This window comes from Lygodium microphyllum, chromosome 6 (genome assembly GCF_053477565.2).
Source record: "Lygodium microphyllum isolate KBCC chromosome 6, Lygodium_microphyllum_v1.1.10, whole genome shotgun sequence".
NCBI lineage: Eukaryota > Viridiplantae > Streptophyta > Polypodiopsida > Schizaeales > Lygodiaceae > Lygodium > Lygodium microphyllum.
Genome location: NC_141140.1, coordinates 83,025,856 through 83,045,713, shown reverse-complemented (window position 1 = coordinate 83,045,713; position 19,858 = coordinate 83,025,856). Strand labels below are relative to the sequence as shown.

At 43.6% G+C, this 19,858-nt stretch overlaps 1 protein-coding gene across 1 annotated transcript; it reads left to right on the top strand.

Annotated features, from left to right (window-relative positions):
* Positions 1 to 4,318: 4,318 nt before the first annotated feature.
* On the top strand, positions 4,319 to 8,055 carry LOC148034740 (linamarin synthase 1-like). Its single transcript, XM_087679696.1, has 2 exons — positions 4,319 to 5,027; positions 5,906 to 8,055. The coding sequence occupies exons 1-2, from the start codon at positions 4,475 to 4,477 to the stop codon at positions 6,976 to 6,978; spliced, it is 1,626 nt and encodes a 541-aa protein (XP_087535822.1). The 5' UTR covers positions 4,319 to 4,474; the 3' UTR covers positions 6,979 to 8,055.
* The last annotated feature ends 11,803 nt before the right edge of the window (positions 8,056 to 19,858 follow it).

Below are 19,858 nucleotides of genomic sequence, written 5' to 3'. Positions count from 1 at the left end.
AGCTTTACGTCAATGGAATCACTATTTAATGGGATCTGAATTCATGATTAAAACTGACCAACAAAGTATCAAACATCTCATTAGTCAGCCACAAATATCTGACCGACACATTAAATGGACTACTTTTATTCCAAGTTTTCATCCACTTATCCAATATCAACCCGGAAAAGAAAATGTTGTTGCCGATGTCTTGAGTAGAAGACCAACTATTCATAATATCTCTGTGATATCTTTTGATTCCCTTATCCCTATGAAAGATACCTATGATCAAGACCCCAATTTTCAAGTTGAATGGAATAAATCAATTGCTAATAACTGGATTCCAATTGATTCATTGTCTTATGGTGATGGATTTATGTTTTATGAGAATAGGTTATGTGTAACTGTTCCCTTTAGATCATTTGTATTGCACGAAATTCATTGTCCCCCATATCAAAGCCATAGAGGTATTATTTCCACTTTACATACTTTGATTGAAGCTTTTTATTGGCCACAGATGGAATTTGATGTTTCTAACTTTGTATCTGAGTGTTTAATTTGTCAAAGGGTTAAACGACACCATGGTAAGTAGTATGGTTTGTTAATGCCTTTACAAATTCTTGAAAGACCATGGGAACATATTTTAATCGATTGTATTACTGGTTTAGCTAACACTCAAGCTAATCACGATATGATTTGGACTATTGTAAATCAATTTAGCAAACAGGCATATTTTATTCCATGCAAGAAAATATTAACTGCATCTCAAGCTGCTCAATTGTTTCTGAAAACTGTTTTCACTAACCATGGTTTACCAAAAGTTATTATTCCTGATCGTGATTCTAAATTCTGCAATAATTTCTGGACTATTTTGTTTGCGAATTTAGGCACAAAGATTAATTTTTCATCTGCATTTCATCCTGAAGCAAATGGACAAACAGAAGCTACAAGCAATACAACCTTGGATCTTTTACGTGCATACACAATTTCAAAACCACAAACCTGGGATACACACTTGCATTTACTTCAGTTTGCATACAATAACACTCCGTATACATCTACATGAAAAGCATCTTTTGAAATCATTTATGGATATAGATTGCTTACACCTATTACTTCATTGTCAAACAAAGTTAAAGTTGATGATGATATTGCCAATATGCATGCTCCTATTTTTGATGAAGTTAAAGATATGATTATGAAAGCCCAGCAATTATATACTAAACAAGCAAACAAGAAAAGAAAAGCTATGAATTTCACAGTTGATGATTATGTTTGGTTACGAATTAAAAAGCGAAGACTACAAAGTGTTGAGAAACACCCTGTTGTAAAGTTATCTCCTAGATTTTATGGACATTTCAAAATCATTCACAAAATCAATCACAATGCCTTTAAATTAGAATTACCCCAACATTGGAAAATCCACAACACTTTTCATATCAGTCTGTTACAACCTTTCAAAGGCCAATTACCTGTCCACCTTGTCTATGAAAATCCTCCTTTGTTAGAAAAAAAAACTGAAATCCTTGAACCTGAGACTATTTTAGATACCGACTTTATGACCACTAGAACTGGCCGTAGATATTCTACATATTTGGTGAAATTTAAAAATCATCCTGTTGAAGAGGCCCAATGGATGCACGCTTGTGACCTAAGTGCTTACCCCTCACTGCTCACTCCACATTGAGCTAATAGCAATTGAGGACAAGTGCTATCCCACCCCGGGGGTATGATGCCAGGAGGCATATTCCACGGTGGATTCTATAAGGTTTTGCGGTGGATTCTGTAAAATTATATTTATTTACCGGGGCTCATACACAATGTAGATTCCTTCTGCAAAAAGTCGATGGGGACGCTTGTCCTTTTCGGGCATCTAATTAATTTAATGTGCAAGTGGGTGATTCCGTAAAATACATATTTAAATTAATGAACGTTTATGAGTTTAGAGTGCGCACTCGTATTAAATTAAGGTTAGGACAGAGTTCCAATCTATTTGTTTTCTTTTTAGCTGAAGACTGCTAGGTATTCACTTTTGTTGGTTAAGTTTTATTATTTTCTAACAATTGTGAATACTTCAGTTGATGTGTAGAGCAAGCGACGGTGGCATTGGGAAGCACTAGGCGATAGCGTGTATTCAAGTTATTTAGAAGAAATTATCATTTTTAATGGGCACGCATCTTAGGCATGGCGTTGATATTTATTTTAACGCGCTTATTTATTAAAGCGCTTGACATATATTTATTATTTTGTATGCACATGGACGCACGATTTAAATATTCATTATTGGTATTGTATTTGGGTACAACCCGACTCTTGGGACGCCCAACCGCTTTATTCTTTCTTTGGACAAAAGCAAACATAAAAGCTAATGCATGCTAATTGTAAATTTGGGCTATTTTTTAGCTTGGAGATGAATAATATATTAAATACATGCTTTGTGGAGCGCTCACACAAGGCATGTGGGGAGATTGTACCCAATTGGCCTTCTTGCTTCATGTTATGCAAGTCTAATTTCTTGGATTTTAAGCAAAAAGTAGAGTTCTTTGTTCTTGGGGACCTTCCGGCGCTCGCTACGTATGCATACGGCATCCAATTTGCGCACCAGAGAGAATGCATAGTATCTCTTGGGAGTGTATTACCACTGAAATTACTGATGGGGGCCTTAGTCTTGAACCCATAAAGGACAAGGCTGAAAGGATACTCTTCAAACTACTTCTACAGTCAGAATCTAACGAGCCTAGGGCCATTATCATCAAAGGTGTTATAATGATGGCCAGAATTGATGGTGACAAGGGATTGAATCTTGGCTGGGAAGATAGGATTTATGCAATTGGGTATAAGGTGAAGTTCAAAGGCTACCCCACTGTCCACAAATTGCTTGAGGTGTGGAGGAAGCAACTTAGTTTGCTTGACTGGCAGGAAGGCGACTCAAGAAAAGGTGACACATCATTATTGCAGTCCATCTGGACTTGTCCTTATGCCTACAAAAACAAGGAAATCCCAGAGGGGATCACAGATAGAACAAAGAAGGCTTTGACCTCTAAAGGTGTGGTTAGATGGGAACACATCTAGAACCAACAGGAGTGCAAAGTCATGGACAAGGAGGATATACAGCTAAAGTTCAGTCTCACTCAAGATGAATTTGATTTGCTCCAGCACATGATTGATGAAGTTAAAGACTACTGGTTGATAGGTGCTTAGGTTCACCCCAAAAAGGCTTTGATATGTCTTGGTAACCACAAAGGGAAACTAGCATGGAAGATGAGGAAGAGGAGGGATTTTGTCAAAGCCAACAGGACCATTGCCTCCAAGGTTGTGAAGGAGTGGAAGGATCAATATCCTAATACCTCCCCCTAGGTGTGGAAGTTCAGATTGAAGAGTTCTCTAAAGGCCTCTCCTAGTAGAAGGTTGAACCTGTTGTTGTGGAGGATTGTTGCAAAGAAACTCCCTACAAGAGATAGAGTGGCAAAATTCAAGGATTGCAGCTCACTGTGTGCTCTATGCTACACTCATACTGAGACGAACAACCATCTCTTCTGATTCTACAGAGCTATCAAAGGGACCTAGAAAAGCATGAAAGAATGGATGAAGCTAGCACAATTCAATGAGAGCATAGGAATGAGAGTTGCACTCCTAAGCAATCCAAGGAAAATTGATGAAGAGACTATCAAAGTATGGAATATCATAAGGGCTGTTGTTATGTCCACACTCTGGAAGAATAGAAACAGAGTGGTGATGAAGAAGGAAGGGCCTCAAGGCAAAGAAGTTCTAGTCAACATGTGTAAAGAGGATACGCTTGCTTTATTAGGTAGACTTAAAAAAAAGGGGCATGTGTATAAGGTAGCCTTTCATAGGCTCACTAAGTGTAGATAAGCATGTGGCAGTGTCTGTCCATCTCTAGATGTTTTTTTCATTCTCAATAAATAAACTACGCATTATAAAAAAAGTACATGTCATCCGTAGTGCAAAGACGTGCTTTCTTTAACTTGATTGTGCAGACACAGATGTGACATAGGTCAAATCGATATATGTGTGTGTGTGTGTGTGTGTGATATGGCTCTAAAGAGCAATGGTACAACGCTGAGGTGAGCAAAGGGCAAATGCGAAAGTAGTAACACAAGTGACTCAGTGGGACTCAAAAAAAACTTTGATTAAGCAGCACGGCGACGGACACCGTAGACGTTGGATGCAACCATTGGTGGGCACCACCTGCTGCCAGATGGCCCTTTATGAGAGTGCTTTCCGGTAAGGTTTACGTGTCTCCTAGCAAGGCGATCACACATCAACGAAAAATCACGAGACCTTTCGTAACGGAGAGTCAATGAGAGTCCCCGGTTCTCTCTCACACGCAGTTTGCGCATGCGCAAGTTGCAACATATCTATAAACACACACTGCCAGTCACACACGCACTCACTCACTCTCTCTCTCTCTCTCTCTCTCTCTGTCTGGGTCTGTATGTAGACTAATTGCGATTGCCTGCAAGCGTGCGTAAACATGGCGGCCTCTCAAGGTCAAATTAAACCCCAGCTCCATGCGCTTGTGCTGAGCTTCCCGGTTCAAGGGCACATCACCCCTCTCATGCAGCTTGCACACCGGCTCATCGATCAATGCCAGGACTTCCTGGTAACCTTCCTAATACCTCACAACTTGCCTGCCCCCGCGGCTGCAGCTCAGGACCAGAACAGACTTCGCATCGTCCCTATCCGTGCATACGGCCACCATCGCCAGCATCGTGAGGGGGAGCTACACGAGCAGGAGGAGATAATGGAGGCCATGCAAGAACCTGTGGAAGAGCTCCTGTCGAAATTTCAGCTCCAAGCTAGTGATCAGCAGCAGACCGATCAATCAGCAGATATGAAATCCCCGGATTCGCCGTGTTATCCTCCCATCACTCTTATCATCTCAGACGTTTTCATGACATGGTCGTGGGAGGTTGCGCGGCGCTTCAATCTGCCCCTTGTCGCATTCTACACGGCCAATGCTACCTCGGCGTCGGTGTTGTGTCATGCGCAGATGCTTCAGGATAGGGGCATCGTACCATTCAAAGGTAATACGAATTACGACCGTAGATAGTATTTTTCTATGTACAAAGTATGTTTACTCAGGCATGCTTCCTTTGTGATGTGTAGTCGGGGCTTTACCAATAGCTAAGACCATACCACTTAGTCCATCCTCTAATCCGCTCCCCACGAGGCAGAAGGCATGCTTCCTTTGTGATGTGTGGTCGGATTTTTACCAATAGATAAGACCATACCATTTAGTCCATCCTCTAATCCGCTCCCCACGAAGGGCTGCCTCGTTTGCTTAGACACTCCGCAGTTCTTATTATACACAGGCTCTGGTCAACTCTTCTATTTGCTGGGGAAGAGCTGAACAGAATTAAACCATAGGTGAGAGAATGCGATGAACATACTGCAAGATATAAACAGATTCGCTGAACATTTCTCGGTTCTCTGTGAGGCATCATTGTAGATTTTAATATGCTTATCTCCTATGTGGGATGCATTAATGGGCATCACGGGATAGACTGATTGCAGATTGAAATGTATTTCTGTCAATCACTGAGACCCTCGCTGTTACGATCCCTCGAGGATATCAGACTGTGACATCGAAGTACTGGAGTATCGTTGTGTGATTATTCGAGTATATCACAAACTGGGTAGCAAAATAGATTTGTTTCTTTCACTATACTTGAGGAAGACCCTCGCATTGACTGCTTGTGTGCAGCCATTGATCAGCAATTACATGCTTGGAAACCGGATTGTTAAAGGAAGACGTTCTTACACATTACAAAAGACGTTTAAGACAAAATTCTCGCTATAATGCTCACATTGTGAATTAAGGGAACACCATGAGCTTCAAACACTTGATTTGGAAACACGACAGATTAGCGAATTAATTCTAGCTTTATAATTGTTGGAGCAGATCCTTCACAGTCCATGGTGGACTGCATCCCGGGAGTGCGACCGTTGCGAGGGGACGAGTTCCCACCGTCGATGCAATGCAAGGACACGGGATCGGAGCGACTGGATTTCACGAAGAGGATGTGGGGACACGTGGCGGAGGCGGAGGGGCTGGTCCTGAATACGGTGTACGAGATGGAGGCGGGAGTGATAGAGGCGCTGAGGGGCGAGCTGGGGGTGGGGGTGTGGGCGGTGGGGCCGCTGCTGCTGCGCCAGCCGCAGGCAGGCAATGAAGAATCATGGGCTGAGAGAGAAGAAGCGGATGCGGAAGAAGAAGAAGCAGCAGCAGCAGCAGCAGCAGAGAGAGACCTGGAGCTGCTGTCCAAGCCCGACATACCGCTGTGGGAGGAGGACGACCAGTGCCTCCAATGGCTGAGCGCCAGGTCGGCCTCGTCCGTGCTCTACGTGTCGTTCGGAAGCCTTGCCACGTATTCGCAGGCGCAGTTCCAGGAGCTGGCCCTGGGCATCGAGGCCAGCGGGCGGCCCTTTTTATGGGTCGTCCGCCCAGACGCCGTGGCCGGCCGCCCAGGCGGGCGCTCGGCCCTCCCAGAGGGGTTCCTGGCCCGCACCGCCGACCGGGGGTTCGTGGTCTCCTGGGCCCCGCAGCTGCGCGTCCTGGCCCACCCCGCCGTGGGTGGCTTCCTCACGCACTGCGGCTGGAACTCCATCCTGGAGAGCCTCTCTCTCCGAGGGACCCCGATGCTCTGCTGGCCGGGCTTCGCCGACCAGATGCTCAACCGGCGCCTGCTCGTCGACGACTGGCGCGTGGCGCTGGACTTCCGCCGCAGCCGCCACGTGGCGGGCGGCGATAGGGCGGCCTCGGCCGACGTGGCCGTGGATCGGGCCGAGGTGGAGCGCGTGGTGCGAGCGCTCTTCGAGTCCGAGCTTGGTGCTGACGTCGGCCGGCGCGCCGCCGAGATGCGGCGCCTCGTCCGCCGCGCCGTCAAGCTAGGCGGCTCTTCCTACTCCGACGTGGAGGCGCTCCTTCACAACCTCCGGGCTAAAGCTCACTCCCCTGCTCTTCTCCGATATTAGGCTAGGTTCAGACAAGAGCGGTGGAAGTTGATGGGCGGGGAATGCATTTCCGGGTGGAAAAGATCTAAAAGTATCCTTATCGCTGGCCTTAAGTTCACACCAAAGAGGCAGAATAGATTTTTTTTAAATTTTCATCGCCCTTGTTATCACACGATGGTGCGGAAGAAATCCATGGTGTACATCCATGTCACATCGCTTTAATAATATGTGAAACCTTGCCTTTAACATACCAAAAGCTTGTTCCACTGGCATTCTAGTGCTAGATTGAATGAATTTCCAATGGTACTTCATGTGTGATAAGCTGTGATTGCATCCTTTGAAGGGCACTAACATGTATGATCAGGCTGGGTAAGCACGATATCCTACCAAACAATAGTTACCCAACTCATGGATTGACCCAGCCCACCCCACATCATAATTCCATATAGAACAATTTGTTGCAATTGTTAATTGCAAGAGAATAGAATGGAATCCATTACAGTTAAAGTAATCCTCATGGTTCTCTTTTGGAGCAATGATAGGAATATGGAAGCCATCAATTGCTCCAACGACATAGGGGATACCTCTCAAGGCCTCAAATTCCCTAGCTAAGTTCTCAAATCGAGCTTGAGATGGCCACTTGATATAGGCATCCCTTAAGCCCGATTTGAGGATGGCCTTACAAAAGTCTGACTATGCCACAAGCAATGCTCTTTGCACACCCATGCAAATCTGCTAAGGCCTCTAATAATGTGCCAGAGGTCAATCTATGAAGAGCAAGACAAACATGTGTACTAGTACTTAAAGTGCCTCGCATATTAGTAGTTTTCTTTTCCATTTGTGGAGTAAGCTTACCACACAAGTAATGAAAAGCCTCTTTGTTGATGCAAAGTCGTCACCTAAACATACTTGTCGAGTAAGAACCTCGCAAGTAATGTTCAAGAAAATGTTGTGGACGTGCATAAGCCCAAGCCTTTCTACGCTAATGGCCCTTCATACGATTAATTGTATTTGTAACGTTTCTTGAACGGCCCATACAGTGAATTAGATGCAACCACATTTGTAGCAAGCCTCATCAATGTGCATATGGCTAGGTACAAGAAGTTCTGTGATTGCCAAGGAGCACAACCATGCACAAAACAAGGCCATCTTTTTGGAGATTACCATTTTAACTTGTCTACACACATCTATATTAGTGAGAAGAATTATTCCCTTGTGTTAGGTCTTCAATATACACATATATAGTAGTGATATTTTTTATAGCAGCCATTGATAGCATAAGCTAACTATTGACAAGTTAATACGTTAACAAAGATTCAATCATTACAATTTAGTTTAACTTATTTATTAGCTTGATCAAGAAATCCAATCATGGTAGCTTGGAATTGTGCAAGGATATCTAGGCATCTATTCTCTATAGCCTCTTGTCGAACTGAGGTCTCCTTGAGATGATCAAGAAGTGCTCGACTGGTTTCGGCCATGTTAGCCAAAGAATCTTCACATTTAGGAGTGGTTTGATGAGATGAAGACAAAGATTGTTGAACTTTGTTTTGGTTTGCGTGAGAGTCTCCCTCAATAATTGTATCCTTCCCCATAACACCCACATTATGGTTAGAGGTGGTAGATGCCGCATGGAAGACACAATTGACGGATGCCCTATTATGGTAGTATTCATCCACCACATCATACCACTTGCAAGTGTGATGCCTATCGTTTTCGGACACTGAATTATGAGCCTTATCAATCTTGTATTGACCTAATATTGCAGCCCACTTTTTTTGACATGCTTCAACGTCTTTGTCAAAGTCATGGTAAGGGGGGGGGATAAACATGCACTCGTTATGCACTCAACACGGCACAGAAAGGTAACACGATATGAGCTCAAGGTATACTCTTGTATTATTCAATCCAAAAAGCGGGACAACATAGACACATCCCAGGACTACACCCTCGTGACGCCGCACATAAGAGGGTTCACCACTGGGCATAGGGAATCACACGTAGAGTGGAAACAAGGCAGGGCTTTGAGTCACTACTACTCCTTATATAGGTGCAATCGGTAGCAACGGCATGGTATAGCTACAAAGCCCTTACACTCACCCCCGCTTACTGGATTGCTGACCTCAGCAATCTAAGGGTAGCGTTTGTTATTTGACTCATCCGGGGTCTTAACGCAACTTTTCCTATCAAGCTGGTCAGTGTCTGCCGGTCTAAGGGACCGCGGGGTCTTAACACAGTCTATGCTATCAGACTGGCCAGTGTCTGCCGCACTAGGATGTTGGGGCTTTTTATTTGCTGGAGTTATTTTTTGGATGATTGCTACCATGCGGGTCCACCCTCGACTCAATTACATTTGAGGAGTGGGGGCACGTGTGGGTTTATGCTTGAGAACCGCATTATTTGTTGAAGTACTAGAAAGGCTCAAGGGTCGTTGGAAGGAGCTGGGGGGTTCTCCTCGAGCCAAAGGGCAAAGGCATCCTTTCCGCATCCGCGGGCCTCCACTTCTGAGATCCAAGTGGCCTCCTTGAGTGGACGCCCGTGCCACTTGGTGAGGTATTCGGGGAAGCCTCTTTGTTCCCGGCGTCGGAGGAAGGCTTCTACTTCGAAGGGACCGTTGGAATGGAGCATTGGTACGCGCTGTCCCCATTGGTTGTCGGGATAGAACCTACGTAGAAGACGAGCATGAAATGCGTTATGAACACAAACACTGACTGGCAGGTCCAGCTTGTAGGTGACTTCGTTCAGCACTTGAGTGATTCGGTAGGGTCCATAGTAACGGTGATTGAACTTGGGGGTCATGTTTTTGGGAAGTGACATATTCTTAGAGCTCACTAGGACCATGTCTCCTTTGGCGAATAGTACAGCCTTTCTCTTTTTGTTTGCTTGCTCTGTCATGGTGATCTTGCTCTGCTCTAGGCTTTGTTTAGCTGCTGCATTGCGGTCTCTCCATTTTTTCAAGAATTCTTCTGCATCTTGATCTTCCACTTTGGCCGCTCCGGATGCTAAGGCCAATGGTGTTATGACTTCTTTTCCTGTTGCTAACTCGAAGGGGGTGTATCCGGTTGCCGAGAGGATGGAGCTATTATAGTGGAATTCCAAAACATCAAGGTACAATGCCCAATCTTTCTGGTCCACTCGGGCATAGCTTCGGAGATAATCTTCGATGCCTTGGTTGACTCGTTCTATCTGTCCATCTGTCTGTGGGTGGAAGGATGATGAGAATCTCAATTGTGTTTCCAGAGTCTTGAAAAGTTCATTCCACATGTCGCTCATGAATCTTCCATCTCTATCTAATACTATAGCCAGCAATAAGCCATGAAGTTTGAATACATGTGTGAAGAAGAGGCGTGCTACCTCCTTGGCATTCAGTGGTGGTTTGGCTAGGATGAAGTGAGCTTGTTTGGAAAAATAGTCCACCACTACAAAGATGATTGTGTACCCATGGGACTCAGGTAGTTCCACAATGAAGTCCATGCTGATGACGTCCCAAGGGCGGCTGGGTACTGGTAATGGCTGTAGTAAACCTGCTGGTCTTGATCGTGGTGCTTTGACCATTTGGTAAGTGGGGCAAGTTTTGATGTAGTCTATTACTTCTTCCTTCATGTTTGGCCAGAAGAACTGCTTCCTGAGGGCCTCCAAGGTTTTGCTTTGCCCTTTGTGGCCTCCAATCTTGCCATCATGTATCTCATGCAGTATGAGTTTCTTCAATTCCACATTGTTGGGGATATACAATCTCTTGCCTAGAAAAAGGATACCTTCCTCTAAGGTGTACATTCCGTGTGGGGTCTTCTCTGCTTCCGCATCTTTGATTGTGCATTTCTTGGTCTTGCTCTAGGGCCTCTTTGACGAGTTCTATGAAGTTGCTGCTGACCACACTGACAGCTTTTAGGTCAGCTTTCCGGCTCAATGCATCTGCTATCTTGTTAGTGGAGCTGGGTTTATGTTTAATCTCCAGGTCGAATTTGGCTAGGAAGTCTAGCCAGCGGGCTTGCTTTGCCGATAACTTGGGCTAAGATTGGAAGTATTTGAGGGAGATGTTGTCGGTGAAGACGACTGTATGCTTGTCTTGAACATAATGCTTCCATTTTCTAAGGCAGTGTATGACTGCCAACATTTCCTTCTCATGCGTGCTCCACCTTGTTTCAGCACCGGTGAACTTCTTTGACTCATAAGCAATGGGGTGACCCTCCTGTACCAGGACACCTCCTATGCCGTAGTCGGATGCATCTGTGCAAATTTCAAAGGGTTTGGTAAAGTTTGGCACCTTTAGGACAGGAGTTTGGCTCATGCACTTCTTCATTTGCTCAAAGGCTTCCTGTTGCTCATTCCCCCATGTAAAAGGGTGATCTTCCTTGGTGAGGTGGGAGAGGGGGGCAATGATGAGGCTATAATCTTTTATAAATCTTCGGCAAAACACTGTGAAGCCGAGGAACTCCCACACTTCTCTTACATTCTTGAGTACGGGCCATCTTTGGACGGCTTCCACCTTCTTAGGGTCCACTTTGATTCCATCTGCTCCTACAATAAAGCCTAAGAACTCCAACTCTTTCACTGCAAACTCACATTTTTCCGGCTTGGCATATAACTGGTGCTACCACAGTTTCTCAAAAACTCAGCGTAGGTGCTGCTTATGTTCTTCTAATGTTTTGTTGTAGACTAGGAGGTCATCTATGTAGATAATGACAAAGATGTCTATCTCCGGTCTAAAGACTCCATCCATGAGGCCACAAAACGTGCCTGGCCCATTGCTTAGGCCGAATCCTAGTACTAGCCACTCAAAACTACCATATCGGGTGTGGAATGCTATTTTGGGGATATCTTCTTTGGCTATGCAGATTTGGTGGTATCCTGATCTAAGGTCAATTTGGCTAAAGTACTTGGCCCCGTGTAACCTATCTAAGAGATCCTCTACTAGGGACATGGGGTATTTGTTTTTTATGGTGATTTTGTTAAGGGCCCTATAATCTACACAGAGTCTGAGTCCCCCATCCTTCTTCTTTACAAATAACACTGGGGCACCAAAGGGGGATTTGCTAGGGCGGATGAATCCTTGTTCTTCTAGTTCATGTAGTTGCTTCTTCAGTTCCATTAGTTCAGTGTGATTCATGCGATAGGGAGCTCGGGCTGGTGGGGCAGACCCTGGGATTAGCTCAATTTTGTGATCTACATCTCGCTTGGGTGGTACACCCTTGGGCAACTCGGCTGGCATCACATCTTTGAACTCTTCCAGTATTTCTGCCACCTCTGTTTTCTTGTTCTGTTGTCTGGGTTTCTTGCCACTTTCTTCTTCTTCAATCGGTCGGATCATGCATAGATAGACCATATCTCCTTGTTTGACTGATTTTTCGACTTGCTTGGCACTGCAAGCCATGATACACTTTGGGTCTGGCCCTTTGGTTGGGTTGTAGTCTGTTTCATTGTTTGGCATGCTACTCCTGGCTTATTCTCCTTCATTTGCACTTTGATTGGGGTCCTGCCAGGCAATTGCATTCTTTCACATGGTACTCTGACGCCTTCTCCTTGCATATCTAGCATCATTTCATTTACACCTTTACCAAACATTGCAATGACATACTTGTCATAGAATTCCAATCCCAGTATCACTTCAAAATCATCCATGGGGATTACTAAGAAGTTGAGTTTCGCCTTCCACTTATCGACTGCTACTTGGACTGCAAAGACTTATTTCACCTCCTTGGCTTCTCCTTGTGCGAATGTCACTGTTAATCCTTCTGGGGCCTTCAACAGTTTTAATCCATGTTTTGCTGCACACCCTAGTGTCATGAAGTTGTGTGTTGCTCCTGTGTCCACCATGATAGGTTGGTTACCCTCGCCCACTTAGCCTTTGATGTATAGATGATGGATTGTTGCTACTCTGGCTGCCATGCATTGGGGTTGGGCGCTAACTGACCCCACCATTGGGTGGTCCATGCTTTCTTCACTCCCATTAGGGATTTCCTGGATTCGCAGTGGTTGTAGTTCTTCTCCTCCATATGCACTAGTTGCATTCACCCTTGATCCACTTGACGAAGCTAGTAGTAGTGTGGACCCCCACATTTGAAGCATCTGATTCCGACGAACGGGCCTGGGGGTCTCCACCATGACGTGTTTGATCCTACCGGCCCATAGGATGTACTAGGGGTTGGCCTGTAGTGATTGTTTCCCCATCTCCCTGCTGCTCCTCTCGATACTAAGGCGGTTTGTGATACGGCCATGGTGGTAGTGTTGTTTTGGCTCCTTGTATCTGTGAATGCCCCTCTAGGAGCATTGGGCCTCTGGTTCCATGAGTTGTTGTTGTTGAAGGTGTTGTTGAAGTTGTTGTTGAACCTGTTTTGATTCCCTTGTGTTGTTCTTCTGCCTTCCAGGTCCACCAGTCGTTCGGCCATTCTCATGGCTTCTGCTAAGCTTGTTGGCTCCTGTCTCTCCACATCTCTTCTCGCCCATTCTTGCATCCCAAACAAAAATCCATGTAGCTTAGTATGTGTATCCATGTTTGGTAGCTGCAGCATGATCTGCCTATATTTGCTAACATATTCTTTCATCTTTCCCTGTGTTTGCTTGAGGTTCCTCCATTCATCTCTCACTTTGAATTTCTCCTGCTTTGGAATAAAGTAGTCCTTTAGTTCTTCCTGGAGTTCTTCCCACGAACAGATTGTGTGGCCCTACTCTTGTTCTAGCAAGTACCAACTGGCAGCGTCCTCCTCCAAGTAAATGGCTGCCACCTCCGCCTTCCTATCTTCAGTAATTCGTGAATACTTTAAGTACCTGTCCACCTCTGCGATCCACTTCTTCAGAACCAAACCATCTCTCTCTCCCTTGTACTTGGCGGGTTGGGGCATCTTGAATTTTCCATAATCATCTTCTGAACTACTGCTATCTCCCTCTTCTTTGCGATGGTGCTTCTTCTCCTTCTTCTTGTCTTTCTTTTTGCTTCCTAATTCTACTACTTTCTCCTTCTCCTTCCTTGTATCTTGCGCCCTCCTAGATGTCTCCTCTCTACCTGTTCTATCCATCTCCTCTTGCATTCGGTGTCTTTTCTCCTCTTCTTATTGTTGAATCACCCATTCTCTATAGCCCTGCTCTACTTCTAGTTTTTTCCTCCTTTCTTCCTCCTCTTCTTTCATCTGCATGTTCCTCCATATTGATTCTAGCATGCCTGACATACCATCTAACTGTCTTTCTAGTCCGGCCACTTTCTCCTCCTGAGCCACTCTCCATTCTTGTCCCCTACTCTTCTTCCTCTCCTCCAGTGTTGGGAGGGTGACGTTCTCCCTTTCATCCTCCATGTGGTTGGGGCGTCATGCCGGGGTGACGCGTCGGGGGGGCGATGCGACATGGGGCGACATGACACGGGGCATCGCGCTGTGTGTCGTTACAACTTCGATCTCTTCGGGGCACTAGATCTTTCCTCCTGCTTCCGTGAGCACTCCTTCACTCCGAGCAAGAGTTGCTCTGATACCAAGTGTGATAAACCTGCACTCGTTACGCACTCAACACGGCACAGAAAGGTAACACAATATGAGCTCAAGGTATACTATTGTATTATTCAATCCAAAAAGCGGGACAACATAGACACATCCCAGGACTACACCTCGTGACGCCGCACATAAGAGGGTTCACCATTGGGCATAGGGAATCACACGTAGAGTGGAAACAAGGCAGGGCTTTGAGTCACTACTACTCCCTATATAGGTGCAATCGGTAGCAACGGCATGGTATAGCTACAAAGCCCTTACAGGGGGGGTGTTAGTATTCTAAAGAAGAAGGGGAAGGTAAGTAAGGGGGATGTCAACATGGCGGTGAAGCCATTGGGGGGCATGGAGAAAGGAGAGGTTGAGAAGGGATAGTAAGTGGATTGAGAGAACATGGGTTGAGAAATAGCGTTCTCTTCACCATCAACATGGGAATCGAATTGGTATTTGTTCATATTACCTAAAAATTTTAAAAAAAGAGCTAATTAGCAAAGAGAGAGAGAAATATCTACTTATGCGCTTTGATATATGGGCTTGAAAAGTAAACATACCTTTGTGTCACACGTGCACCTATGCTTGCACCTATGAACATAAAAAGATAATTTCAAAATGGTAAAGAAAAAACATTAAACATGCTTTGGAAATGACACACATATGGTGGCACGCTTTACCTTCAAGTGGCCAATGCCGAGCTTTGTAAACTCCAAGTGCAACTTCAAGAAAAAGAAGAATAAATGTGTGACAACAAAGGAAATGGTTTCTTTTATAATGTTACAAAGAATGTTAGAAATGGAGAGTATTTCAAATGTTGAAGGTAGTTTGATTTTTAACATTGGGATCTCTCAAACGTTAAAAATCAAGTAGTTTAGCTAAATAAAATCAAATCATTATTAGTTAATAGATTGGCAAATGCTGGCATGTCAAATTATCAATGTTTGGGTGCATAGAGAGGGGAGGTCATCGAAAGAAATCGATATGATTTCGGGCATGACGTGGACATGTGACAGCTGCTACTTGCCACGTCGTCTAAACACGGCCTTCCACATGGCACCTGCTAGTTGGGTGGGAGACATTAGCATTGTCGTCTCTGTCTGAACCGGGCCTTAAAATTCCATTCTGTGAAATTTGCCATCTCTCAGGCTAGTCCTTCGCCCATTTAAGAAAAAAACCTAAAACATCCAGCTCCACACGATTTCAATATTCCCAAACTACTTTTTTGTAGTAGATACATAAACCATTACCTCAAAATTTTAGAGAGATTTTTGAATCAAATTGCATATATTTGTAGTTTTTATAGTTCACAATATAACTTAGTTTAGGCTAGAAATGTGTTCTTTTTGAATGGCTATAATCGGATTTAAATATCTTGTAGGGTAAAAACAACAATGGGCATAGTCAAACCTTGCAAGAAAGGATAGAACTAGCATTTATACCTTGTATTAGAAATATGTGTCAAGATTTTGCTTGTTTCGCACTTTTGATCTATCTAGAGCATTAACTAGTCCACTGAGAACATCTTTATTGATGCCAAAAAGTTCGACGTGTATCCACCTTTAGCTCCAATGTTGAGTGTAGTCCTTTGGTTAGCTTTGGGTCTAAATGAAATTTAATTTGTGGGCTACATAGTATCATTGGTCTTAATTATATATGCCTTCCTATAAGCAATAGTGTAGACTTTAATATGCCTTCTTGGAAGCAATAGAGTAAACTCTAATAGCATATTCATCTATCTATTTATTGTCATTAAAAAGGTGTGCAACATCTTGGCTTGGGGATGTATGACATAACTTTTGTTCAAATGTTATATATTAATTTGGGTTTATGTTTTAAGTCATATTATCTATACTATCTTATTATTTAAACTATGGCTAACCACTAAAGGCTTCCCAAACTTGGAAAACTCACCAAGCCTAGTTCAAATTTCAAATTTCAAACCCCTTTTTTCCTTTTTTTCTGTGTGTGTGTGTGTGTGTGTGTGTGTGTGTGTGTGTGTGTGTGTGTGTGTGTGTGTGTGTGTGTGTGTGTGTGTGTGTGTGTGTGTGTGTGTGTGTGTGTGTGTGTGTGTGTGTGTGTGTGTGTGTGTGTGTGTGTGTGTGTGTGTGTGTGTGTGTGTGTGTGTGTGTGTGTGTGTGTGTGTGTGTGATATTACCCAAAAAAAAGTGTGCATGTGTGCGTGTGCATGCATGCGTGTGTGTGTGCGTGTGCGTGCGTGCAACATTGGAGAGTTGAGGTAACAAGCTATAGCTAGAGACAGTAACCTAGTTTATGGCAGTGCTTCTTGTGGCTCTCTTGGAGGATGTGGCATTGTTGCTATTATTGCACATGATGCAACAAAAGTGGCTAACTTGCTTGGTGGCCCTTCAAAGGAAAGCGATAGAGGTCTACAAAGTAAGCCAGCTATTGAAGGCATAACTCATAGCACTCTTGGTTAGGTAGCCAACAATGGAGGACAATGGCATTGAGAAGGTGTAAGGAAGCACATCAGGTGGTAAAACCACACACACACACACACACACACATATCTCTCCGACCAAGTGTCAACCAAATAGAAGAGAAGGTGCATTAGGGAGCGGAAAGGGTGACTAGGCAAACAATGAAGAGTGGCATTGCAAATAGGGTGGCGAGGTGAGTATGGTAAAGTGGTGTTTTGAACAAGGCAATGAGTAGGGAGAAGCAGCAATGAACACGGTGAAGCAATAGTGAACATGAAGGAGTGGTGGACAAAGGCACAATGGTAAATGGTAGTGGCAATGTGGTGAGTGAGAGGGAGGAGAGTGAGGCTAGTTACACACCAAGCTATGCCCACCCAACCCTTCAAAATGGGCCAATGAAAAAGAGGGTTTGCTAGTTTGGGTAGCCTATGTTTACACAAGCCACAGACAATTGAGGGCATAAGGGTGGGCATTCAATGCTTCCCCCGCCCTATTTTGGGCATGAACAAGGCAGGGCAGCTCCCCTGCTCTAATCTATCCACCATATCTTCCTCCAATCACCTTTCACCTATGGAGCCCTTCTCTCTTGTTTTGCATTCATCCTTCTTCTTCATGTTGCATAGGACTAGTATACGTGCAGCACGAATCCATCTGGAGCTATCGTTTATGGTTGCATACTACACCTACCATTTATTGCTGATCATTTGGGTGGTTCTTTTGCAAGCTATCAAGGAGGCCCAATCTACTACTCATTTTGCTATTTGTTTTCTAGGAGGGACAACTAGAGATGCTGAAATTCAAATGTAGCTACATCTAATGGGTTTGTAATTGTTGTTTGTACATCTCATTTGTAATGACTACCAAATATAATTAGAGATGCATATAGGGAACTTCATTTTGTGGAAGCCATTGCTCGTCATGATAGATGCATTCAGGGTAAGCATTGCTATCATGTTTTAGCAGTAATGGTAATTGGTCGATATTAAGCTCCACTTAGAAAACTACAACAAACATCGTATGTCATAAAACCTAAACCCCATTTCATCGGAAAAATAATTAGGTCTATGTTCTTATGAGTATCCTTATGATTGTGATATATGAAGTGCCTCGTTTCGTGATGTGTAACCTGATGGAACTTGTTGGATATATTGTCATGTATGTAATTTAATTTGAGTACCATTTGTGATTGAAAGCTATGCATATGGGTATCTAGAATACGTGTTAAATCATGTTAATGAATGTATAGGATTGACCCTAAGAATAGATAGCATTGTGCACACATAAGTATGTTGTTAAGTATATTGTTAACTTGAAATTGGAAATAAGTGTATTGTTAAGCATTGAATGCACATAAGTATATTGTTAATTGGAAATTGGAATTCGAAATTGAAAATAAGTGTGCATTGAAATTGGAAATAATGATATCATTAAGTATACTATTAATGCAATGATGCTTTGCAATTGTATTTCTTTCACCTCTTGTTGATGTTGCCAAGTACTCTTGATGATATGTAATCAAAACTTTATGCATTGAGTACTATCTACATAGATATAAGTATGTACTACTTGTGTAGACATAATTAGGTAGAAATAAGTATGTACATATACATATAAGGTTGTGTCTTTTGAGCTTCGCACTTGATTATAGCAAAATCCAAAAGAAAAAAATCTCATTTTAACACATGGCAATTGTTTACCATGTTCAAGGTTGAAGCATAACGGACTCTCAAGATAGTAGCCCCATGGAGGAATATCAATACTTTATATCCCAAATGAGTCAAGATGTTGTGTATAGTAATGACTTAATGTGTTTTAATGTGGCTACTTGGACTCCCCATATTCCAAGCCAATGCTTGAGTGGGGGTGTTCTAGTGAGTGCATGTGCAAGCTTCCCTCCTTTGATGAGCCCTTGTCCCCTCAATTTACTCCATTTCAACATCCAAGACAACTAGGTGTAGAGGCAGTTGTACGATCAATATCACATAACCCTCACCCTAGCCCCCTGCAAATGCAACATCCATCTCCTAAACAAGGATTCTAGGCTACAAGTTGTGATATGATGTAAGACACTTATGATGATATTGATGTGATTGAGACCCAGGTGTCATTAGTGCCACACCGCTTGGAACTACAAACAAGCAATGCCCACAAGGGACTTCATCTGAGTTCAATGTAGCAAAACCTCCTAAACCAAAGAGAGCAAGGAAAGAAAAGAATCACGAATCCGCATCCCAAGCACAAAATCAAACAATAGCAACCAAAAAACAAATGTCCCAATGGAAGGATACATCGATAGTGTAGTTCATCCACATTCAAGGGTTGATGAGCGCAGAGTTTTTCAACCACCACTGAAGCAAGAAGTGGATATTTGGTCCACAATGGCCACACATCTAGCTACATTTGTTTCTAGAGTTTGATAAGGATGGAGAGGCATGCAGAAAACGTTGGGGACATGTCTATGAGTTTTATGGAAAGGACAAGGCCCATAATGGAATATTAGGCAATGATCACAAGATCACTTGCCAGTGGTAGTGGCCACACATCTAGCTTCATTTGTTTCTAGAGTTCGATAAGGATGGAGAGGCATGCAGGAAATGTTGGGGACATGTCTATGAGTCTTATTGAAAGGACAAGGCCCATAATGCAATATTAGGCAATGATCACAAGATCACTTGCCAGTGGTATGATCTTGTGCATGAATATTTGTGGAATCATGCCAATGTTGTCAATGATGCACATTTCTCAACTGTAAGTAGTATGTCTTCTCTGAAGATAACACTACAACTGCTCCAATGAGGCAAGTGCAAATGTTGCAGAAGACATTGCCTCAAATGAGCCCCCAAAGCTGGGCCTGATCAAACAAGCACCCAAGGAGTATGCCAAAAGAAGGACAAAAGGATAGAGGACTCTCTTAGTGATATGGCTAGCACTACTCGACATGGCCAACCAAAAAGCAACAACAAAGGAAAAGAAATCATTTGAAGAAAGATGACTCAC